Source organism: Brachycentrus maculatus, unplaced genomic scaffold (assembly GCF_059751285.1).
Source record: "Brachycentrus maculatus isolate JH-2025_06_01 unplaced genomic scaffold, ASM5975128v1 h1tg000166l, whole genome shotgun sequence".
Taxonomy (NCBI): domain Eukaryota; kingdom Metazoa; phylum Arthropoda; class Insecta; order Trichoptera; family Brachycentridae; genus Brachycentrus; species Brachycentrus maculatus.
In genome coordinates, this window is record NW_028280919.1 from 2,159,729 (window position 1) to 2,178,510 (window position 18,782).

At 31.7% G+C, this 18,782-nt stretch overlaps 1 protein-coding gene across 6 annotated transcripts in view; it reads left to right on the forward strand.

The window, feature by feature from the left end:
* ATP8A (ATPase phospholipid transporting 8A1) overlaps nt 1–18,782 on the forward strand; it is a 139,048-nt gene that overhangs the window by 64,680 nt on the left and 55,586 nt on the right. The window contains exon 1 of one of the 6 annotated variants that reach the window (XM_088261698.1): nt 16,755–17,318. The exons of the other annotated variants lie outside the window; for them this stretch is intronic. Within the exon in view, the coding sequence (XP_088117824.1) occupies nt 17,270–17,318 (49 nt within the window). The 5' untranslated portion in view covers nt 16,755–17,269. Of the gene's footprint in view, nt 1–16,754; nt 17,319–18,782 lie in introns of those variants that run through there. 6 annotated transcript variants of the gene reach the window in all.

Here is an 18,782-nt window from a genome sequence, read left to right on the forward strand (position 1 = left end):
CAAAAAATAATATGAAAATAACTCCTGTAATTAATCCAGATTTTGTGAACAAGTATTTGGACACACTCAAAATGTTGTTATCGTTGAGTTTAAAGTTTACTGAAAAATATGCCTTTTACCAAGACGTGTATCAAATACATACAATTTCCTGACTATTTGGATAATGAATATCTCGGTAAAGGAAAGAGATAGAACAAAATCTGTGATTGTATATGATAGAGGCCAGTTCGGCTGTCCAAACTCAAAACACAGTTAGGGACATTTTTTTGTAGTTTGTTTTTTTTTTGCATTTTTGGACTAAGTAGATTCTACTTAGTCCAAAATCAATGCTTGAGCCGTGTTACGCCAAACAGCCGCAATATGAGTTACGGCTAGTTGCCTTTGCACATTAGTATTAGAGTGTCATTTTTCGTAGGTAGTAATGTAATGTACGTTATTTGTTAATTTTTTGAAATTATTTATGTATTATATTTTATTAGAATAACCCACAAAACTTATATTTTTGAAGGTTTGTCTGCAGTTTGGATAGTAAGGTTAGGGAAGGTAGATGTGAAAAATACGTCACAAGCACGCAAACGAATTGAAAACAAATATTTCTTCATTATCTCAATTCATTTCTTCATTATCTTATTTATATGTACAAACCCTGTAAGCGAACTCCCTCTAAACACAAGCAATCTGCTCTCTTAGTGAGGTAGCACGTTAAAAAAATGAAACTATGTTGATTATTTTGCCATACAATGTATCTTTGATTAAATAATAAAAAAAAAGTAATTGGCGGGAATTGATTAAAATATTTAGATACGTAATTACTGTCAAAGTGTATATCTGTTTGAGTATTTCCATCGCTGTTTTAACTGTGGAGTTTTTAGCAAAAAACTAATAATGTTTTTCTCATATTTTGTATTAATGTTCGCTTTAGCCCCGGCTTGTTTTCGATAATTAACATAAATGAGCATACAATAATCTACTTTTAATTGTACAGGGCTACGCAATGGGTACTGACGGATTTTAGTATTATTATAATTAATAATAATAATATAATAAAACCCTTATCCGCACCCCAATGGTGCATAGGGCACTGCTTCATATAAACGCAGTGTTATCTCGATCGTTTACACATGAAGGAAAGGTGATCAGCCCTCCGCTTCAGGTACCAGTCCAGGGTAATATTGAATAAATATTACAGTGAAAAAATCACTTATATTTATTTGACCCCCCCCTGGGAACCGAACCCGGGACCTCCAGAACGGTAGCCGAGCGTGCTGACCATTACACTACGGAGGCGGACAATTATAATTATACTAACGAAACGGCCAAGGTAAAAAACTTATATTTTTTACACGTATATTGCAGTTTTACGACGAAAATATCCTTTGAAAATAACTTATTTTAAATGGCTACCATGATTTTCTACAAAATGTTGAAGTCTTGATTGAAAATTCTCTGTAACTCATAGCAACATCTCCTAATTTATCGCTCTGGTTTTTTTAGTAATGTTGGCTTTTAAAGCTCGTATCGTTTAAGATCTATTAACGAAACCCCTAGCTTTTAAATATCTCCGTAAATAAAACCAGGGCTGGTTAATTCCTATGACCTTGTTGGCCAATTTAAATCACCTTTACGGGATTCAAGTCGTTTAGGAAAGATGTTTCTTAGAGCAGTCATGCGAATTCGCATGTTATCGCTTGTTGGTCCATCTTTCTGAAACAGCTATTTTCAATAAAAAAAATCCTTTATATATTTAATAAAAATATATGTTTAAACCCTTGCTTGTTTCATTAGCATATCCATAATAACACTATGAAACTCGGAAATATCCATTGCGCCATTCTGTATCAAGTGGCTTATTCATTTAAACTGAACTTAATTAATATATACGTTTTTGATAACCCATTTTCAGTTTGGTTCTCACACCCTCATTTTTTAAAATTTATACTTTAAAATAAAAAAGAGGAATTTTGTTTTTATTATTTACACAAATTTTTCAATTTCATACTATTTCTGTGAGCCTGAGCGGCTCATTATTAGAAATAGGTATCAAATTGTGGTAGAGTGGGTTCGAATCCAGAAACTCTAACTTAAGAGTCCGCGACACTAACCACGGTACCACAACCCGACACTTATATTTTGTATTGACCTCATTTAATAATAAATAATGTACAATTGCAATACTGTTACCATATTAATATTAATAGCCATTATATTATATACATCGCCCACTCCTTTCAAGAACGTCATAAATCAAAATTCTTGATTTTTCAGTAGAACGTTTTTAAAGTTTGAAAATATAATACAATGTATTAAAAATAAATATCAAGCCACTTACTGAAATTTTTACTGTGCAACATATCTTTTTAGGTAAAACCTGAAGGTTTTTTCTACATTTGAAAAATATTTAGTTTATTTAAAAAAATAATTAAACAATACCTTTTCTTCAAAATGCAAAAACAACACTTTCTGCCCTGTAACGAGTAAATATTTAGTTAAAAATATGCCTCTTTTTCTGGGATATAGTACATTTTCTGGGCATTCCGAAAATATGTACAACTTAAAATTGTCGTTTTTTGATTTATGACGTTCTTGAAAGGAGTGAGCGACATGTTTAGCGTTGTTTTCGTGGAAAAACACTCCAAGGGCGCTTTGTTCCACGTAATGTTATATTGCAATGAAAAAACACTTTCTGATCCAAATACACTTCCTAAAAATAACGAAATGCAATTATATTAAAATATATGTAAATTTAAGTTTTACTTAGCAAGTTTTACTTTTTCTTCAAATCTATGGTGACACGTGGTTTAATGCGTTCCGCATCATTTTAAAACACCGTACGAACATGTACGGTGTTTGAAAATAATGCAAAATGTATCGAACAACGTGTCACAATAGATTTTAAGAAATAGTGGTATTTACTAATTAAAACCTAATTTAAAAATCGATAGATCATACCACAAAGTGACTGCCGAAACAATTAATGAGACAAAATACATATTTTATGGAAATAATTCGTATTTGGGAGATTTATATGTAAATGTACTTTGATCATAAGGAAAAAAATACTCGTTTTTGGAAGAACTGAATACCCAAATCGATGGCGTCCGTAGGTAGCTAGTTATACTTTTTGCGTAACACTTTTTCGTATTGATTTGATCAACATTGGAAAAAGTCAGGTAAGGCATATTCCGGGTGAGGGATGGTTGTTGTATCATCACTCTTCTGCCCAACTGTCATACCTGCGTTTGCACAAAATTTATCAAAAATTTAGGAGTGATTTTTTGCAGTTTTCGTGCTGTTTTTACTATTAATTTCACCTGAAATGTGAACTAAACGCTCGAAAGCGATTTTATTTGATAAAAATATGTATTTTTTTTAAGTGTTTAATTTTTTTATCCGCATCCTAATGGTGCATAGGGCACTGCTTCATATAAACGCAGTGTTTTCTTGATCGTTTACACATGAAGGAAAGGTGATCAGCCCTCCGCTTTAGGTACCAGTCCAGGGTAATATTGAACGAAAATTACAGTGAAAAAATCACTTTTATTTATTTGACCCCCCCTGGGAATCGAACCCGGGACCTCCAGAACGGTAGCCGAGCGTCAGCACGCTATTACACTATGGAGGCAGAGTGTTTTTATCCCCTGGGATAACCCATGTTGAGGCAATCTATCATAGGTCAATCGAAACACGTAACAATCATGTCACTGTCATTTCAACTAGAAATCAGTAATCACTGGTCATCTCGTCCAGTTGTCTTCATTTTTGCGCCATATTTCCGCTTTCTCTTCACTGAGATATCCCCTGACTCCTCAAAACGTTTTATGATTTCACTGACAGTCGCTAAACTTCTCCAACCTCGGCTGCAACCTCTCTTCGAGTTTTCGTAGTATGCTTGGACATTGATTGTGCGCTTATTTATTAATAATTCCATCATTAAAGCCACCGTCGAAATATCAGAATCGAACAGCTTCGATTAAAATTACGAAAAAAGGATTTAAACGTCTTAAACAATCTCAAAAACATGTTGAAATAGCCTGCAGTACATGTAAATATTATTTTTTGACATCTCATCAAAGATGAAGAAGAATATGGAATTCTCGGCATTTACGAGGCTGACGACCGTCATAGGCTAGTTTAAGTGATCACTTTAAGTTACACTTGTGTAACATTCACCAATTGTACCCATTATTGACAACCACACTACTCAAATTATTGGAAGTTCTATATATATGAACAAATTTAGAAACCTTGTTTTCGAATCACTTGAACTTCACTAGAAATATCTATTGGTGAGATGAAAATAAGCTTTTTTACTGAGCAGAAACTCTTATAATTACCCGTCAATGCCCAGACTGCTATATTTTTCTTCATCTTTGATGAGATGTCAAAAAAGAATATAAAAAATAACTCATATAATTGGAGATAATCTAGATTTTTGAACAAGTGTTTGGACACACTCAAAATGTTGTAATGTAAATACATGGTTATTGTCAAAATAACGACTAAGTTGCCATAAAAGTGGAAGAAATTATTTCCAAAATGAAAATACGAAAAAAGTTTTCTTTCAATTAATCTGTTCGATACTGTATGTAAAAAGAACTCCACCGACAAGACACACAAGGTGGCTTGGTGGGTCTCTGCAATTTAAAAAAAAAATGTTTTATAATTCTTCTTTTAAATAATTTATGTAAATAAATATTCAAAAAAAAAAATAGTGGTATTACTTAAATACAAAAAGGTCTTCCTTACTGAAATTTCACAAAAATGTTAGTTACGACAGTTAATCAGAGGAGCGACGATACTGTGTCCGTTTTTTATGAATCGATATCGTCCAACGCAACGTTTGATATTGTCATATCCATTAGGGTCGTTTTTTTTTGGTAACTAGCCAAGTTAATATCGTTATGTTCAAAGAAAACAGTCGTTATATTTATTTCCAAATGAGTACATATTATTTCACTGCTCGGTCGATTTTGAAGCCTTGACTTTTACATCGTCAGTATTAAAACTGAAGCATTTATCGACCGATGGACAACTACGTATTATTTATTATCTTGTAAATATTCATTTTGATGTGTTTCTTTACACGTTTTAAATTCATGGCGTTAAAACTAAAGTAATCAAGTAAATAGTGTGAGGGCTTTCATACGAAACTTATTAGTCTAACATTATAATTCTAAAGGCGCCCCTTCAATAATCAATGCCTTAGTTGGGAAACGTACTAATAACAAGTGGATTCATTTTTAATTTGAAATACAACACAAAAGTTATCGTGTTTATTCTTACTTCATTCAATAAACAACTTATCTTAGTGTCAACTTGAGAAATAAAATATATAATTGTGTTTCTAACATAAAACTGAGATTATTTTTTTCAAACATAGATATTTTACCCAATTGTTTTAATTTGTGTAAATTTGAAAAATTAAATTTATCCGCCTCCGTAGTGTAATGGTCAGCACGCTCGGCTACCGTTCTGGAGGTCCCGGGTTCGATTCCCAAGGGGAGTAAAATAAATATAAGTGATTTTTTCACTGTCATATTAATTCAATATTACCCTGGACTGGTACCTGAAGCGGAGGGCTGATCACCTTTCCTTCATGTCTAAATGATCAAGATAACACTGCGTTTATATGATGCAGTGCCTTATGCACCATTGGGGTGCGGATAAGGGTTTTATTATTATTTATTATTATTATTAAATTTGAAGCATTCTGAAATTTGAGTTATGTGTTGCCAATTATAGGTAGAATGGTGAATGTTACACATCGTATAATGTGATCACTCAAAGCCACTGACATATTGTAAGTCCTGTAAATACCCAAACGTTTATTTGAATAAAATAATTTATATAAAAATAAAAATATTTGTGTTTTATTTTATTAACAAAAATACTTAAATTTCATACTTTTTATGTGAGCCTAAGCGGCTCATTATTAGAAATAGGTATCAAATTGTTGTAGAGTGGGTTTGAATAGAAAACTCTGACTTAAGAGTCCGCAACACTAACCACGGGACCACAACCCGACACTATTAATTTCATATGACGTTCATATTGCGATATCGGAGATATTAATAAATATATTGATAAAACTTGTGTACATAAAACATTTTCTGTGACAATTCTTAACTTATAATTTTTCTGCTATAAAATATATAATAATTTAATTTTTTTACATTTTATTTATGTATCCCTTAAAATAAACGTGGCTTTACTTTTAATATGGAAGAAAGTGTAATTTTGTAATTACAACGTTTTTCCTGTAAGGCATCAATATTACACGAATATTCGTCATTTCACATATAGAAATATTTTTCCAATCTTATCTTTGTGATCGACATGCGGTAAACCTGTCAATAGTGTAGTTGTTGTTTTTTTGTCAGTTTTTATATGTTACTATTTATGAACATTCTGGAAAGAACTGAAGGTTAATCGATATGTATGTGGATTTGAATTATCTTTCGATTTCAGTTTTCACTACGCTTAAGTATTTTTATATTATTTTTGATCTCATCAAAGATGGAGAAGAATTTGGAAGTCTGGGCATTTACGGGGCTGACGACCGTCATAGGCTGGTTTAAGTAATCACTTTACACACGTGTAACATTCACCAATTCTACCCATTATTGACAACCACACTGCTCAAATTCTTAGAAGTTCTATATCTTAGTGATCACTTAAACCAGCCTATGAGGCCGTCAGACTTCCAAATTCTTCTTCATCTTTGATGAGATAAAAAATAATATAAAAATACTTAAGCGTAGCGAAGACTGAAATCGAAAGATAATTCAAATCCACATATCGATTAACCTTCAATTCTTTCCAGATATATATATATATATATATATATATATATATATATATATATATATATATATATATATATATATATATATATATATATATATATATATATATATATATATATATATATATATATATATATATATATATGTATATATAAACCAATTTTGAAACATTGTTCTTGATTCACAAGAACTTCACTAGAGACATCTATTGGTGAGATGAAAAGAAGGTTTTTATTGAGCAGAAACTCTTATATTACAATAAAAATTATATAAAATATTCAGAAACTCTTATTTTTACATGGTTTACGCTGTCAACTTGAGCAGATAATCACACACCATATACACGGTAGAACGGTTTAAAAAAGCTGCTAAAACCTCCCATTTCGACGTTCTCAGATCAACTACACAAACTTATTACAGTATATATAGTTTGTTAACAGCCGTATGGACTTTACAAATTATGCGTACAGATGTGAGTTTCTTAGCTCTGGAGTCGAAATCGATAGTATTAATCATGAAAAGATAGTCTTAATAGATCATGTTTTCTACTTCAGTGTAGTTTTATTGTCCACCTCCGTATTGTTATGGTCAGCACGCTCGGCTACCGTTCTGGAGGTCTCGGATTCGATTCCCAGGGGGGGTCAAAAAGAAATATAAGTGATTTTTTCACAGTAATATTTATTCAATATTACCCTCGATTGGTACCTGAAGCGGAAGGCTGATCACCTTTCCTTCATGTGTTAACGATCAAGATAACACTGCGTTTATATGATGCAGTGCCCTATGCATATGGTGCGGATAAGGGTTTGAATAAATTTCAGTGTTCCGCATTTTTTTCTATTCAAGGTGCACATACCAAATTAAGAAATTTCAGAGGTGCATATTTACAATATTATGGTAACATATTATGTTAAATGCGGCATGTGAGCCTACTTGACTGAGCACAGGCGGTCGAGATGTGGAGCAATTGTGTTATTTTCACAAAAGTAGACTTTTTTCCGCGGCACACCAACTAATCACCACGTTACACCAGTGTGCAACGTGGTGACGCGGCACACACTTTGTGGAACAATGCTCTACTTTACTTAATAAGTCAAAATAGATCACGAAGTTAGGATTTGCCAAGAGTTGAAGTTGTTTGTTTAAGGGTAAAAAAAAATCAATCAATTTATTTTCTTGTTTTTTTTTCTTTCTATATCAAAACATCACTTTGTACAACCCGTATCGAGGCATTCAAAAACAGATTTTTTGAACCGTAATGGCAGTACCATCTGTTGAATTTAACAGAAACTCGCGCAATGCTTAACATTGCTCATAGTGGACAGCGTGCTTCTTGACAGCTGTTTTCCTATAGATTTAAAAATTAAATGTACGTCAGTGGTTTTCTATTAATTTACTATTTTTAGCAACGATGAATTTTTTTTTATATTGTTTGCAAAAAGTTTTTTTTTGTATTTTGGTGAAAGTAAAAATTATTATCTGTAAAATGAAGTCTTAAAATATAATCAAGAATAAAAAATCCTAACATTTCAACCGTAAAATACATTCAAGTCACATTATAAGTTCTGAAATTCTGAAGGAAATCAAAGAGTTCTTTATGTTACTTCTATTTTTTTTAAACCCTTATCCGCACCCCAATGGTGCATAGGGCACTGCGTCATATAAACGCAGTGTTATCTTGATCGTTTACACATGAAGGAAAGGTGATCAGCCCTCCGCTTCAGGTACCAGTCCAGGATAATATTGAATAAATATGACAGTGAAAAAATCACTTCTATTTATTTTACCCCCCTTGGGAATCGAACCCGTACTTCTATTACTCATGGAAATTTCACTCTAGATACGTTGTAAACTAATTGTCACAATTTGTGTTGAAGAGGATTAACGTCATTTAAATAAATTGTGATTTTTCTTTCCTGGTAATAATTCACGGTGAATATTGATCGTGAACATATTGGCTGCGTAACTAATCGCATAATTTTTATCTTTAATTATTTGAGACGGAGCCAAATACTATTTAATTAATATTTTTATTGGAGTCAAATACTATTATACTCAATATTTTGATTGGAGCCAAATACTATTATACTCAATATTTTAATTGGAGCCAAATACTATTATACTCAATATTTTTATTGGAGCCAAATACTATTATACTCAATATTTTAATTGGAGCCAAATACTATTATACTCAATATTTTAATTGGAGCCAAATACTATTATACTCAATATTTTTATTGGAGCCAAATACTATTATACTCAATATTTTTATTGGAGCCAAATACTATTATACTCAATATTTTTATTGGAGCCAAATACTATTATACTCAATATTTTTATTGGAGCCAAATACTATTATACTCAATATTTTAATTGGAGCCAAATACTATTATACTCAATATTTTTATTGGAGCCAAATACCATTATACTCAATATTTTTATTGTACAATCATAGACCTCTAGCTATTTTCATCTCGGGTTCTCGCACAATTTACGATCGTTCGGAATCTAATATCTTGACCTAAATGAAGCGTGTAAAATGTTGATGTACGTGCACCTATTTTAATTATACTATTTAAATATTTAATATGGTTACAAATGTTTAAAAAAAAATAATTTTAATTAATTTTGTAAACATTTCTACTTACAATCATAAAATTAAAAACGCAGTTCTCTCCAATAAAGCGACTGAGCTCTTGTACTCGGAGAGGGACGTACACTTGTTAGTTATGTTTGTTGGCAATACAATTTATTTTTAATAGATTTATGATATCCATTGACACTTCGTGATGGAATTGCATTTTTAATATATTATTAGATTAAAACCAATATTTTAAGCTTTTCCACTTTTTTTTTATTTGACCAGCGACCGGATTTCGTCGTTACCGACATCATCAGACTGGACCAGTCTGATGATGTCGGTAACGACGAAACCCGGTCGCTGGTCAAATAAAAAAAAGTGGAAAAGCTAAAAATATTGGTTTTAATCTAACAATTTATTTTTATTGAAATTATTTTAAAAAATTCCTGTTTTTTTTCTTTATTTGATTAACATACGTATATAAAATTCATTTAATTTATTTTTTAGCATTTGAATATCTTGAATTTATTTTATGTCTGTAGGTTGTAAAAGTACTTACATACTTCCTAAATATTTAAAGTTCTGTTGGAATTGTTTGGTATTGTATTTTGGTATTGCAACGTCATGTTTATATTTCAAAGATGAACTTTTATTTAGATTTTAGTAATTTTCACCCTTAAATAGTTGGAGAATTGCAGTTTTTTTGAAAATAGGTACTACTTTTGTAACTTTTAATTTTAAAAACAAGAATGTCTAATAATTTATTAATTCACCTCTCCTCTCGCGTATAATTCATAACACTGTTTAAGTACTCGGAAGAAGGTCGATTGCTAATCGATACTGCATGGCCACCACCCCGGCTACCGTGGGCATCGATTGTTTCACATTAATTATTCATTCTTCGTCCATACCTCCTTGTTTATCTTCGATCGGATGCACTAATAGTACCTGCCTTGAAATGTTACATCGAAATTATCTTCAAATAATAATACGAATCGAATGATGGAGTTCGAATAATCTTACTTATTGTAACTGCAAACAGTTGGTAGAATTCCATATTGAATTGTTGGGTAATGTATCCAAAATTAAACACGGTTTTTGGATTGAATTCTACTTTTATTACATATATATGGTAATATGTGACGCGTTTCGTCTTATTAAGACATTATCAAACACTCCTAGTGTTTGATAATGTCTTAATAAGACGAAACGCATTACATATATGGTTGACAACTGGTTGATATCTCGTAGTTCAACGAATAAAAAACTTATAAAATGGTTAATTCTTTATATGTACGAGTACTTTTGCAAGCAAGTATAGTTTTAAAGTTCAAACCGGTGTGAGCCAGGTTGGTTTCTATCTTTAAATAAAATTTAATATTTTAAATATATAGGGTTACATGTTAAATGTAACAGTACGGTAATATAATAAGAGTACAGTAGTGTCATGTCTGGTCCGACAGTCCGACAGTCTCGGTCAGATAGTGGAATGTCTTCATTGCTTATTGCCTCGCAGTATGTTCCTCGTAATTGAATACGTCTAATCTAATTATTGTCCCGGGATAATGCTAGCGTACAGACGTCAGTAGACCTAATATAGACGGTAATAACGTTAAGAACGACTTCGTTTTTTATTCGAATTGTGAGTTGACATGGGTGGGCAAATTATAGGCGTGATTTTGAAGGCAAAGATGAACGGAAATAGCAAAAGTGCAAGCCGTATTCGTCACGAAAGGTGTGGCATGGCTCTTGAGAGCGTATATTGACAGTTATTCATCTAAATTTTATTTATTATAAAACAAAAAATGAAATAACATAATTCACGAATAAAAAAAATGCAGCAAATCTTGCCAGCTTGAAAATAACAGCAATATGAGCAATCGCTCAGACAGAAATCACTATTTAAAAAATAAAAACCTTAGTGGCCTCACTCATGTCGTAACTCTGAAACAAATTAATGAAATCTCTTTTTTGCCCACTTTCTATTGATTTTAAACGTAATTCAATTGATAGTATGTTACAAACAATGATTTCTGATAATAATTTTTATAGTGAATTACGATTGCTTTGGATCCATGTGTCAAAGAACCGAAATGAACGCAACCGAATTCGTTGTGCTTAGCGAAATATTCATCGATAATAAATATAAATATTTTTTTTTTTACTAATGATTTAATTCACTTTTGTTCATTTAAAAGTGTCAGTTTGACTAACAATTGTTTCTTTGAGAATTTATATTTATTTGATCTTTTTTTGTTTTCTGACCAATGAAAAAATGTCGGTTACTCTAAAAAAAGTCAAACACACGTATTACCTATTCGGAAAAGTTTGAAATTTTACAAAACAATAAAAATTTGACGAGTTATTTATCCATTCGTATTTTTCACTTTTTTTTCGTCGTCCTAAAAATTTACTGTTTAATAGACCCAATAACAGGATAATAATATAAATTTTGAAATAAAGACTAGGACTTTTATATTTTTACTAACTTAAACTATTTTATATTATTTTTTGACATCTCATCAATGATGAAGAAGAATATGGAAGTCCGGGTATTTACGGGGCTGACGACCGTCATAGGCTGGTTTAAGTGATCACTTTACACACGTGTAATATTCACCAATTCCACCCATCATTGACAACCACACCACTCACACTCTTGGAAGCCCTATATGTATGAACCAATTCAGAAATATTGTTTTTGAATCACTAGAACTTCACTAGAGACATCTATTGGTGAGATGAAAAGAAGCCTATGACGGTCGTCAGCCCCGTAAACGCCCAGACTTCCATATTCTTCTTCATCTTTCATGAGATGTTAAAAAACAATATGAAAATTAACTCCTTTAATTGGAGATAATCCAGACGAACTAGTATTTGGACACACTCAAAATGTTGTACACTATTTTACATTAACATAAACTATTTTACACTAACGTTAACTATTTTACATCTTTAATTAATGTTTTACTTAGTAAATACCACTATTTCTTAAAATCTACTGTGACACGTGTTTCGATGCATTCCGCATCATTTTCAAACACCGGTGCGGAATGCATCGAAATGATGCGGAATGCATCGAAACACGTGTCACAGTAGATTTTAAGAAATAGTGGTATTTACTAAGTAAAACATAAATTAAAAATAAATTAGTTTTGGTACCAATGTACACACTCTTTCTGTAAATTCCAACGATATTTCACTAATTACTCATCAACTCTTTCAGAACATTCATTAAAAATGGATAGATTTTACCACAAAGTGACTGCCGAATCAATTAATGAAATTATTTTACATCTACTGATGTTTCTTTACATGTCTTTATATAGTATAATTTGTAACGGTAAAACGTGGTGTGCTAATTTGACTATGTCTAGTTCTAGTAGATAACTTCCACTACCATTATAATACCGGTATATAATGCAGGTTGGACGGAATTAGCAATGTCGGCGTAATTTCCGCTTCATAGACACATTCGTGAAATTTGCACTAATTAACATGTCGTCGTAATAAGCGTCGTGCCCTCGTATTCAGCGAAACTTACTACTTGTGACGTTCCATGTGTTTAGGTAATTAGTAAATTATCTTTACTCTCCAGGTATAGTATTTAGAGGTTAAACCTTAAATTCAGAGGTCCTACAAAGGCGAAAAAAAATATTAATAAATTATGAAGCGAATGTAGTAGAATGGAAAAAAGCAGCAGAGGAAGACCGAGAAAAACTCCAACGATCAGGTATTTCAAATACTTGAAAGCGGTCAGGTTAGGAGTATGAGGAGACGCATGAATGTGAAAGAGGCGAAGAAAGTTTGCAAAGAAAAATATCTTCCCACCTTTTCCCAGCTTTAAAAAAAATACGTAAGTATTACTTATTATTACTCATTAATTTCATCGGATTTGGTGTAGAATAAACTCATGTATATCAATGTGTAAAGGCAACTAGCCGTAACTCAAGTTGCGGCTGTTTGGCGTAACACATGATAGCATTATCATAACTGGTCTCTATCATATACAACATTTTGAGTGTGTCCAAATACTTGTTCACAAAATCTGGATTATCTCCAATTACAGGAGTTATTTTCATATTATTTTTTGACATCTCATCAAAGATTATAGAATCAGTAAAGTGATCACTTAAACCAGCCGTCGGACATGACGGTCGTCAGCCCTATAAATGCCCAGACTTCCATATTCTTCTTCATCTTTGATGAGATGTTAAAAAATAATATCTATCATATATACGGCTGTCCAAACTCATAACACAGTAAGGGACATTTTTTTGTAGTACGTTTTTTTGCATTTTTGGACTGAGTAGAGTCTACTTAGTCAAAAAATGCAAAAAAAACGTTCTTAAATGTCCCTTACTGTGTTTTGAGTTTGGACAGCCGTACAATCACAGATTTTTCTCTATCTCTTTCCTTTACCGAGATATTCATTATCCAAATATCCGCAAAGTCGTATTAATTTCATACATGTTTTGGCAAAAAGCATCATTTTAAGTTAACTGTAAACTCGTTTTAAACTTGCGGCTATTTGCCTTTGCACATTAGATCTGACATAATATAGCTTTTTGTATTTTTCCCTACCCGCACCTTAATAATATATTAAAAAGGGAATATTTATAGCAATAGCTAAAGGGGGTTAGCTCTGTCATCGCCTATTTTCCCTTTATTCTTAGAAATAGACGGAAAGATAGAGATGGCTGTCTGCCAACCGTTAGCTTTCCGCGTAAGATTCTGCATTTTATAGATCACTAAATATAATATCGCGAGAGAGATATACTATTTAACACAATGTATGGGTTTGATATTAATATATATATATATATATATATATATATATATATATATATATATATATATATATATATATATATATATATATATATATATATATATATATATATATATATATATATATATATATATATATATATATATATATATATATATATATATATATATATATATATATATATATATAAATATATATATATATATATATATATTTATATATATATATATATATATATATATATATATATATATATATATATATATATGAGTACATGTGTAATGGGACCTTGACTCATATCATATCTCTATTTTTAGTATTTTCGCACAAACATCGTAAATATTATACATATCATTATTACGCTTTGGGAATGACACATCAGGAAGGGTAAATTTTCAATGTTTCAGCAGTTTAATTTTTGTTTTATTGTAATAAAAATGTAAAATATCGCGTTCAAGTACTTTATATTTTTCTTTATTTACATACTTAAATGTAACGAAGAAGTTTTGAAAGCCGTTAATCCTGTTTTTTAACGAGTGTTATGTGCCAAAAATTTAACGAACGATTATGGTATAAGTCGAAAAATAAGGAATATTTCTGGCAAGCTTATTGTGTTTATTTTCTCTGCATTTATGGTTTTAAATTATGGATATGTCTAAATTTACATTTTGATATCTCAACATAGATGAATAAAAATATGGTAGTATGGGATTTACAGGACTTGTGACCGGTCATGGGGTGGTTAAGTGGTCATGTTACACACGTTTAACATTCACCATTCTCCCCATGATTGACAACCACACTACTAAAAATTTTGAAACTACTATATATATATATATATATATATATATATATATATATATATATATATATATATATATAATATATATATATATATATATATATATATATATATATATATATATATATATATATATATATATATATATATATATATATATATATATATATATATATATCATTAATCTCATGACGTATTTATTGACTTGGCGTTTAATTTGTAGAACTCCATTTTAATTTATGTATTAATTTTAAATCAAACACAGATTTTTTGAGTCCACTAAGTTGTATTTTACTAACAAAAAACACATAAAAAATTATATTGTGACAATTGTTTCGCCTTGTTAGGGCATTATCAAACGAATGTTATTTATTCGGGCATTATCATTCGTTTGATAATGCCCTAACAAGGCGAAACAATCGTCACAATATAATTTTTTATGTGTTTTATGTTAATAAAATACAACTTAGTAGACTCAAAAAATCTGTGTTTGATTTAAAATTAATACATAATCTCATGACGCTTTATGCCTGAGTTCACTAGAATGGTTCACTATGGTTGGTTTAAGAAAGCTTTTTTTTATTTAGATATATTTTTTTAAATTGATTAATTACATTATGTCCTGTAATTATTTATTGGTATATATGTGAGTATAATCGTCTATGTCCATAGTGTAGTGGTCAAGGCGATTTGCTATCGTGCTGGAGGTCTTGGGTTCGATTCCAAGGTTCGTCAAAATAATTAAATATGAAGTGTTTTTCATTATGTCGTTTATTTAATATTATCCTGGACTGGTACCTAAAGCGCAGGATTGAAACCATGCCTTCATGTAAGTAACGATCAAGATAACACGAGCCTATATACGATGCAGTGCGCTATGCGTCATTGGGGGCGGATGAGAAGAAGAAAGACAAAATAATAATATTATGTAATATTTAAACTCCTCAGGTAGATGTACAAAAAAACAGTGAAGTAATTAAAAAGTTGCATTGGTTCTCGGCTGTCCAAACTTAAAACACAGTAAGGGACATTTTTTTAGTATTACGTTTTTTTTGCATTTTTGAACTAAGTAGAATCTACTTAGTCCAAAAATGCAAAAAAACGTACTGCAAAAAAAAAGTTCCTTACTGTGTTTTGAGTTTGGACAGCCGTTCTGCTCTTGAAATACACAAGGATGCACTTTTTACAACGTCGAAATATTCATTGATATTTAGAATTCTATAATTCTTAAAGAACTAATTGTGAAAATGTAAATTACTAAGATCGTTTAGAAAATCACGTTCTGTTTTTTGTGTGCATTGTTTTCAGTCTTCACCCACTGTCCGTGAAAAGTCATCGTCCTCTGAAGCATCACATAAACATAATGTATCATTCATCAGGTCTAACTCTCTACTAGTGTACTAATACCAGACGAGTTCAAGTTCAGTCGGCCAGCCCTAGCAAGTCAGCTGAGAGCTGAACAGCTCACGACCATCGTTCGTGTTTGTTTTTTCAACAAGTCGGCGCGTCATGACAGCCGTCACCAGCACGACAATAAAACGCCGTAATTTTCCGACTCTACAAATACTACAGAACTAAAAGTTTTTTTTTTCGCTCAGTATACAGCACTTGCAGGTACGATGACATCATCTACGTTGCTGTTATATTATCTTTTTTTTTATGATACGTATATATGTATTGCACTGTATAGCGTACCACCGGATGACAATCAAATCGTTTCATAATATCATAAACACGAGTGTAACGAGCATTGGGAGTCCTGCGCATGCGTTCAGTTAGATACATTTTCCTTATGGGAACTCATGTGTCAATCGACTCGCAGCGCTGTTCTGAGCTCTGTTTTTGTTTTTATACACCTAGTTACGGCCGTATTCGCGTGATTTGAACAGGATACGGGAATTTGTCGTGTATTTTGCAGTGGTTTAATATCGTTAAGTGGTCGGTTCGATGGTTGCGAGTTTCGTGGGCGCCAGGGGCGGGGCGGGGGTAGCCTGTGCGCTCGCCTTAGCGCAGAACCACCCCTTAGTGACGCGTATATCAGCTCACCCCATATCCCTAACCGTGACAGGAAGATCGCATCGCATATTGTAATCCGCGAGTTTAATCCGACTTATAAGTAATATCCTTCGCTCTCCGCTGTGAGGTGATGCGTGGCATGTTATTTTCTCATCGCGAAGGATAATTACTCACGTGAGATGACAATTTTTCTGTCCCCGTTGTCCGTTCCTGGTTCCATCTGTCGCTGGTAGGATATTTTGGAATCCTGTTGATCGCCAGAAGCGCCGGTCATGTCTATAGGTTCTCTCTACAGAGCCTTGAGGCTGAGGGTTTCGAGACGTGAGTTTATTGATCAGTATTTTTATAATTTTGTATTTACGAACACCAACCATATGTTATGTTTATATCGGGCTTCTTGTGATATTTTATTTATTTATTTATTTGCCATTAAAACAATCGGTTTTCCATTAAACAAGAATCAAATCGATTTTCATGTAACAATTTATATTTTAATAATAATAATTTGTTATTAGCTACGATTGTCAATTTACCTTATGGGTATTATAATTATTTTAATTGTATTTAAAAAAAATGTATACCCGTATATTCAAACACATTATAGTAAATTTAATCCAATTTTCACATTCTATAACGTTATATTTTCTTATCTCCGAGCTGTAAATATAAAATTTCATGTTTGTTTGGGAGTATTGGCATACAATATGGTTCGTGGAATCGGTAGTAGGTACAAGCTTTCCACTTTGTTATAAGTATGTTCAAGTACCATAATTTCTCCAAATATAAACATCATACGTAGATGCATATAAAACATTTATTTCCCTGGATTTTCTTTTCATGGTCAATGTGAAATATTATTTAGTTTCGCATATGTTTAATTTAGATCGTAATGTATGGTGTATATAATGTATTTAAAAACTAATGGTTGAATATGCCATTAAAATCCACTCATTTAAATTAATAACGCAACATTTATCATCCCGGGGATAAATCTTGCGTTCCTGATTATTGGACATACGAATGAAATCTGTTTTATGGGATGCAGATGACGTAAGTGAAGGAATTTTTGCTTTATAGCAAAGGAAATGGAGAAGGTACTATAAGAGAAAAAAAGAAAATTCCAGTGATGACCAGGGCACTCGGGGCTGCATACCCATACTCGTACTAGCTTTAAGAGCCCTTCGACTTTTTTAGATTTAATTAAGTGTATTCCAATATTAATTTGCTTCACAACATGCTTCTAACCCTTAATGGTGCATAGGACACTGTATTTTATTAAAGCAATATTATTTTGATCATCAATTATATGAAGGCAAGATGATCAGTCCTGCGCTTCAAGTACCAGACCAGAGTGTTGATAAATAAATATTAGAGCGAAAATCACCTATTTTTATTTTGGGATTATATTATATGCCCTGGAAATTGAACCAAAGACCTTCGTCACGGTAGCTAAATGCGCTAACCGCTATAGTCAGACAAATAAGACTTTACAGTATACTGTCACATTATTGTTTTTAACCGTGTTTATTATAATATTTTGTATTCCCATCCTGTTATTGTTACCTGACCTGGGTTATTTTAATTTTATCAATAATTTTGTTCACGTATATTTGAGTGCGTAGGCACTATCGTTTTGTCCTTAATCAAATTTATTTTTAACGCTCGACATGTCTAAGTTCTCTGTTATCAAAGGATACGTATTAACTTTGTGGTTTGGCCGTTTACAATAAATATTTATTAAAAATATGGTTGCTATTATACAAACAACCGCATTTTCATCATTGT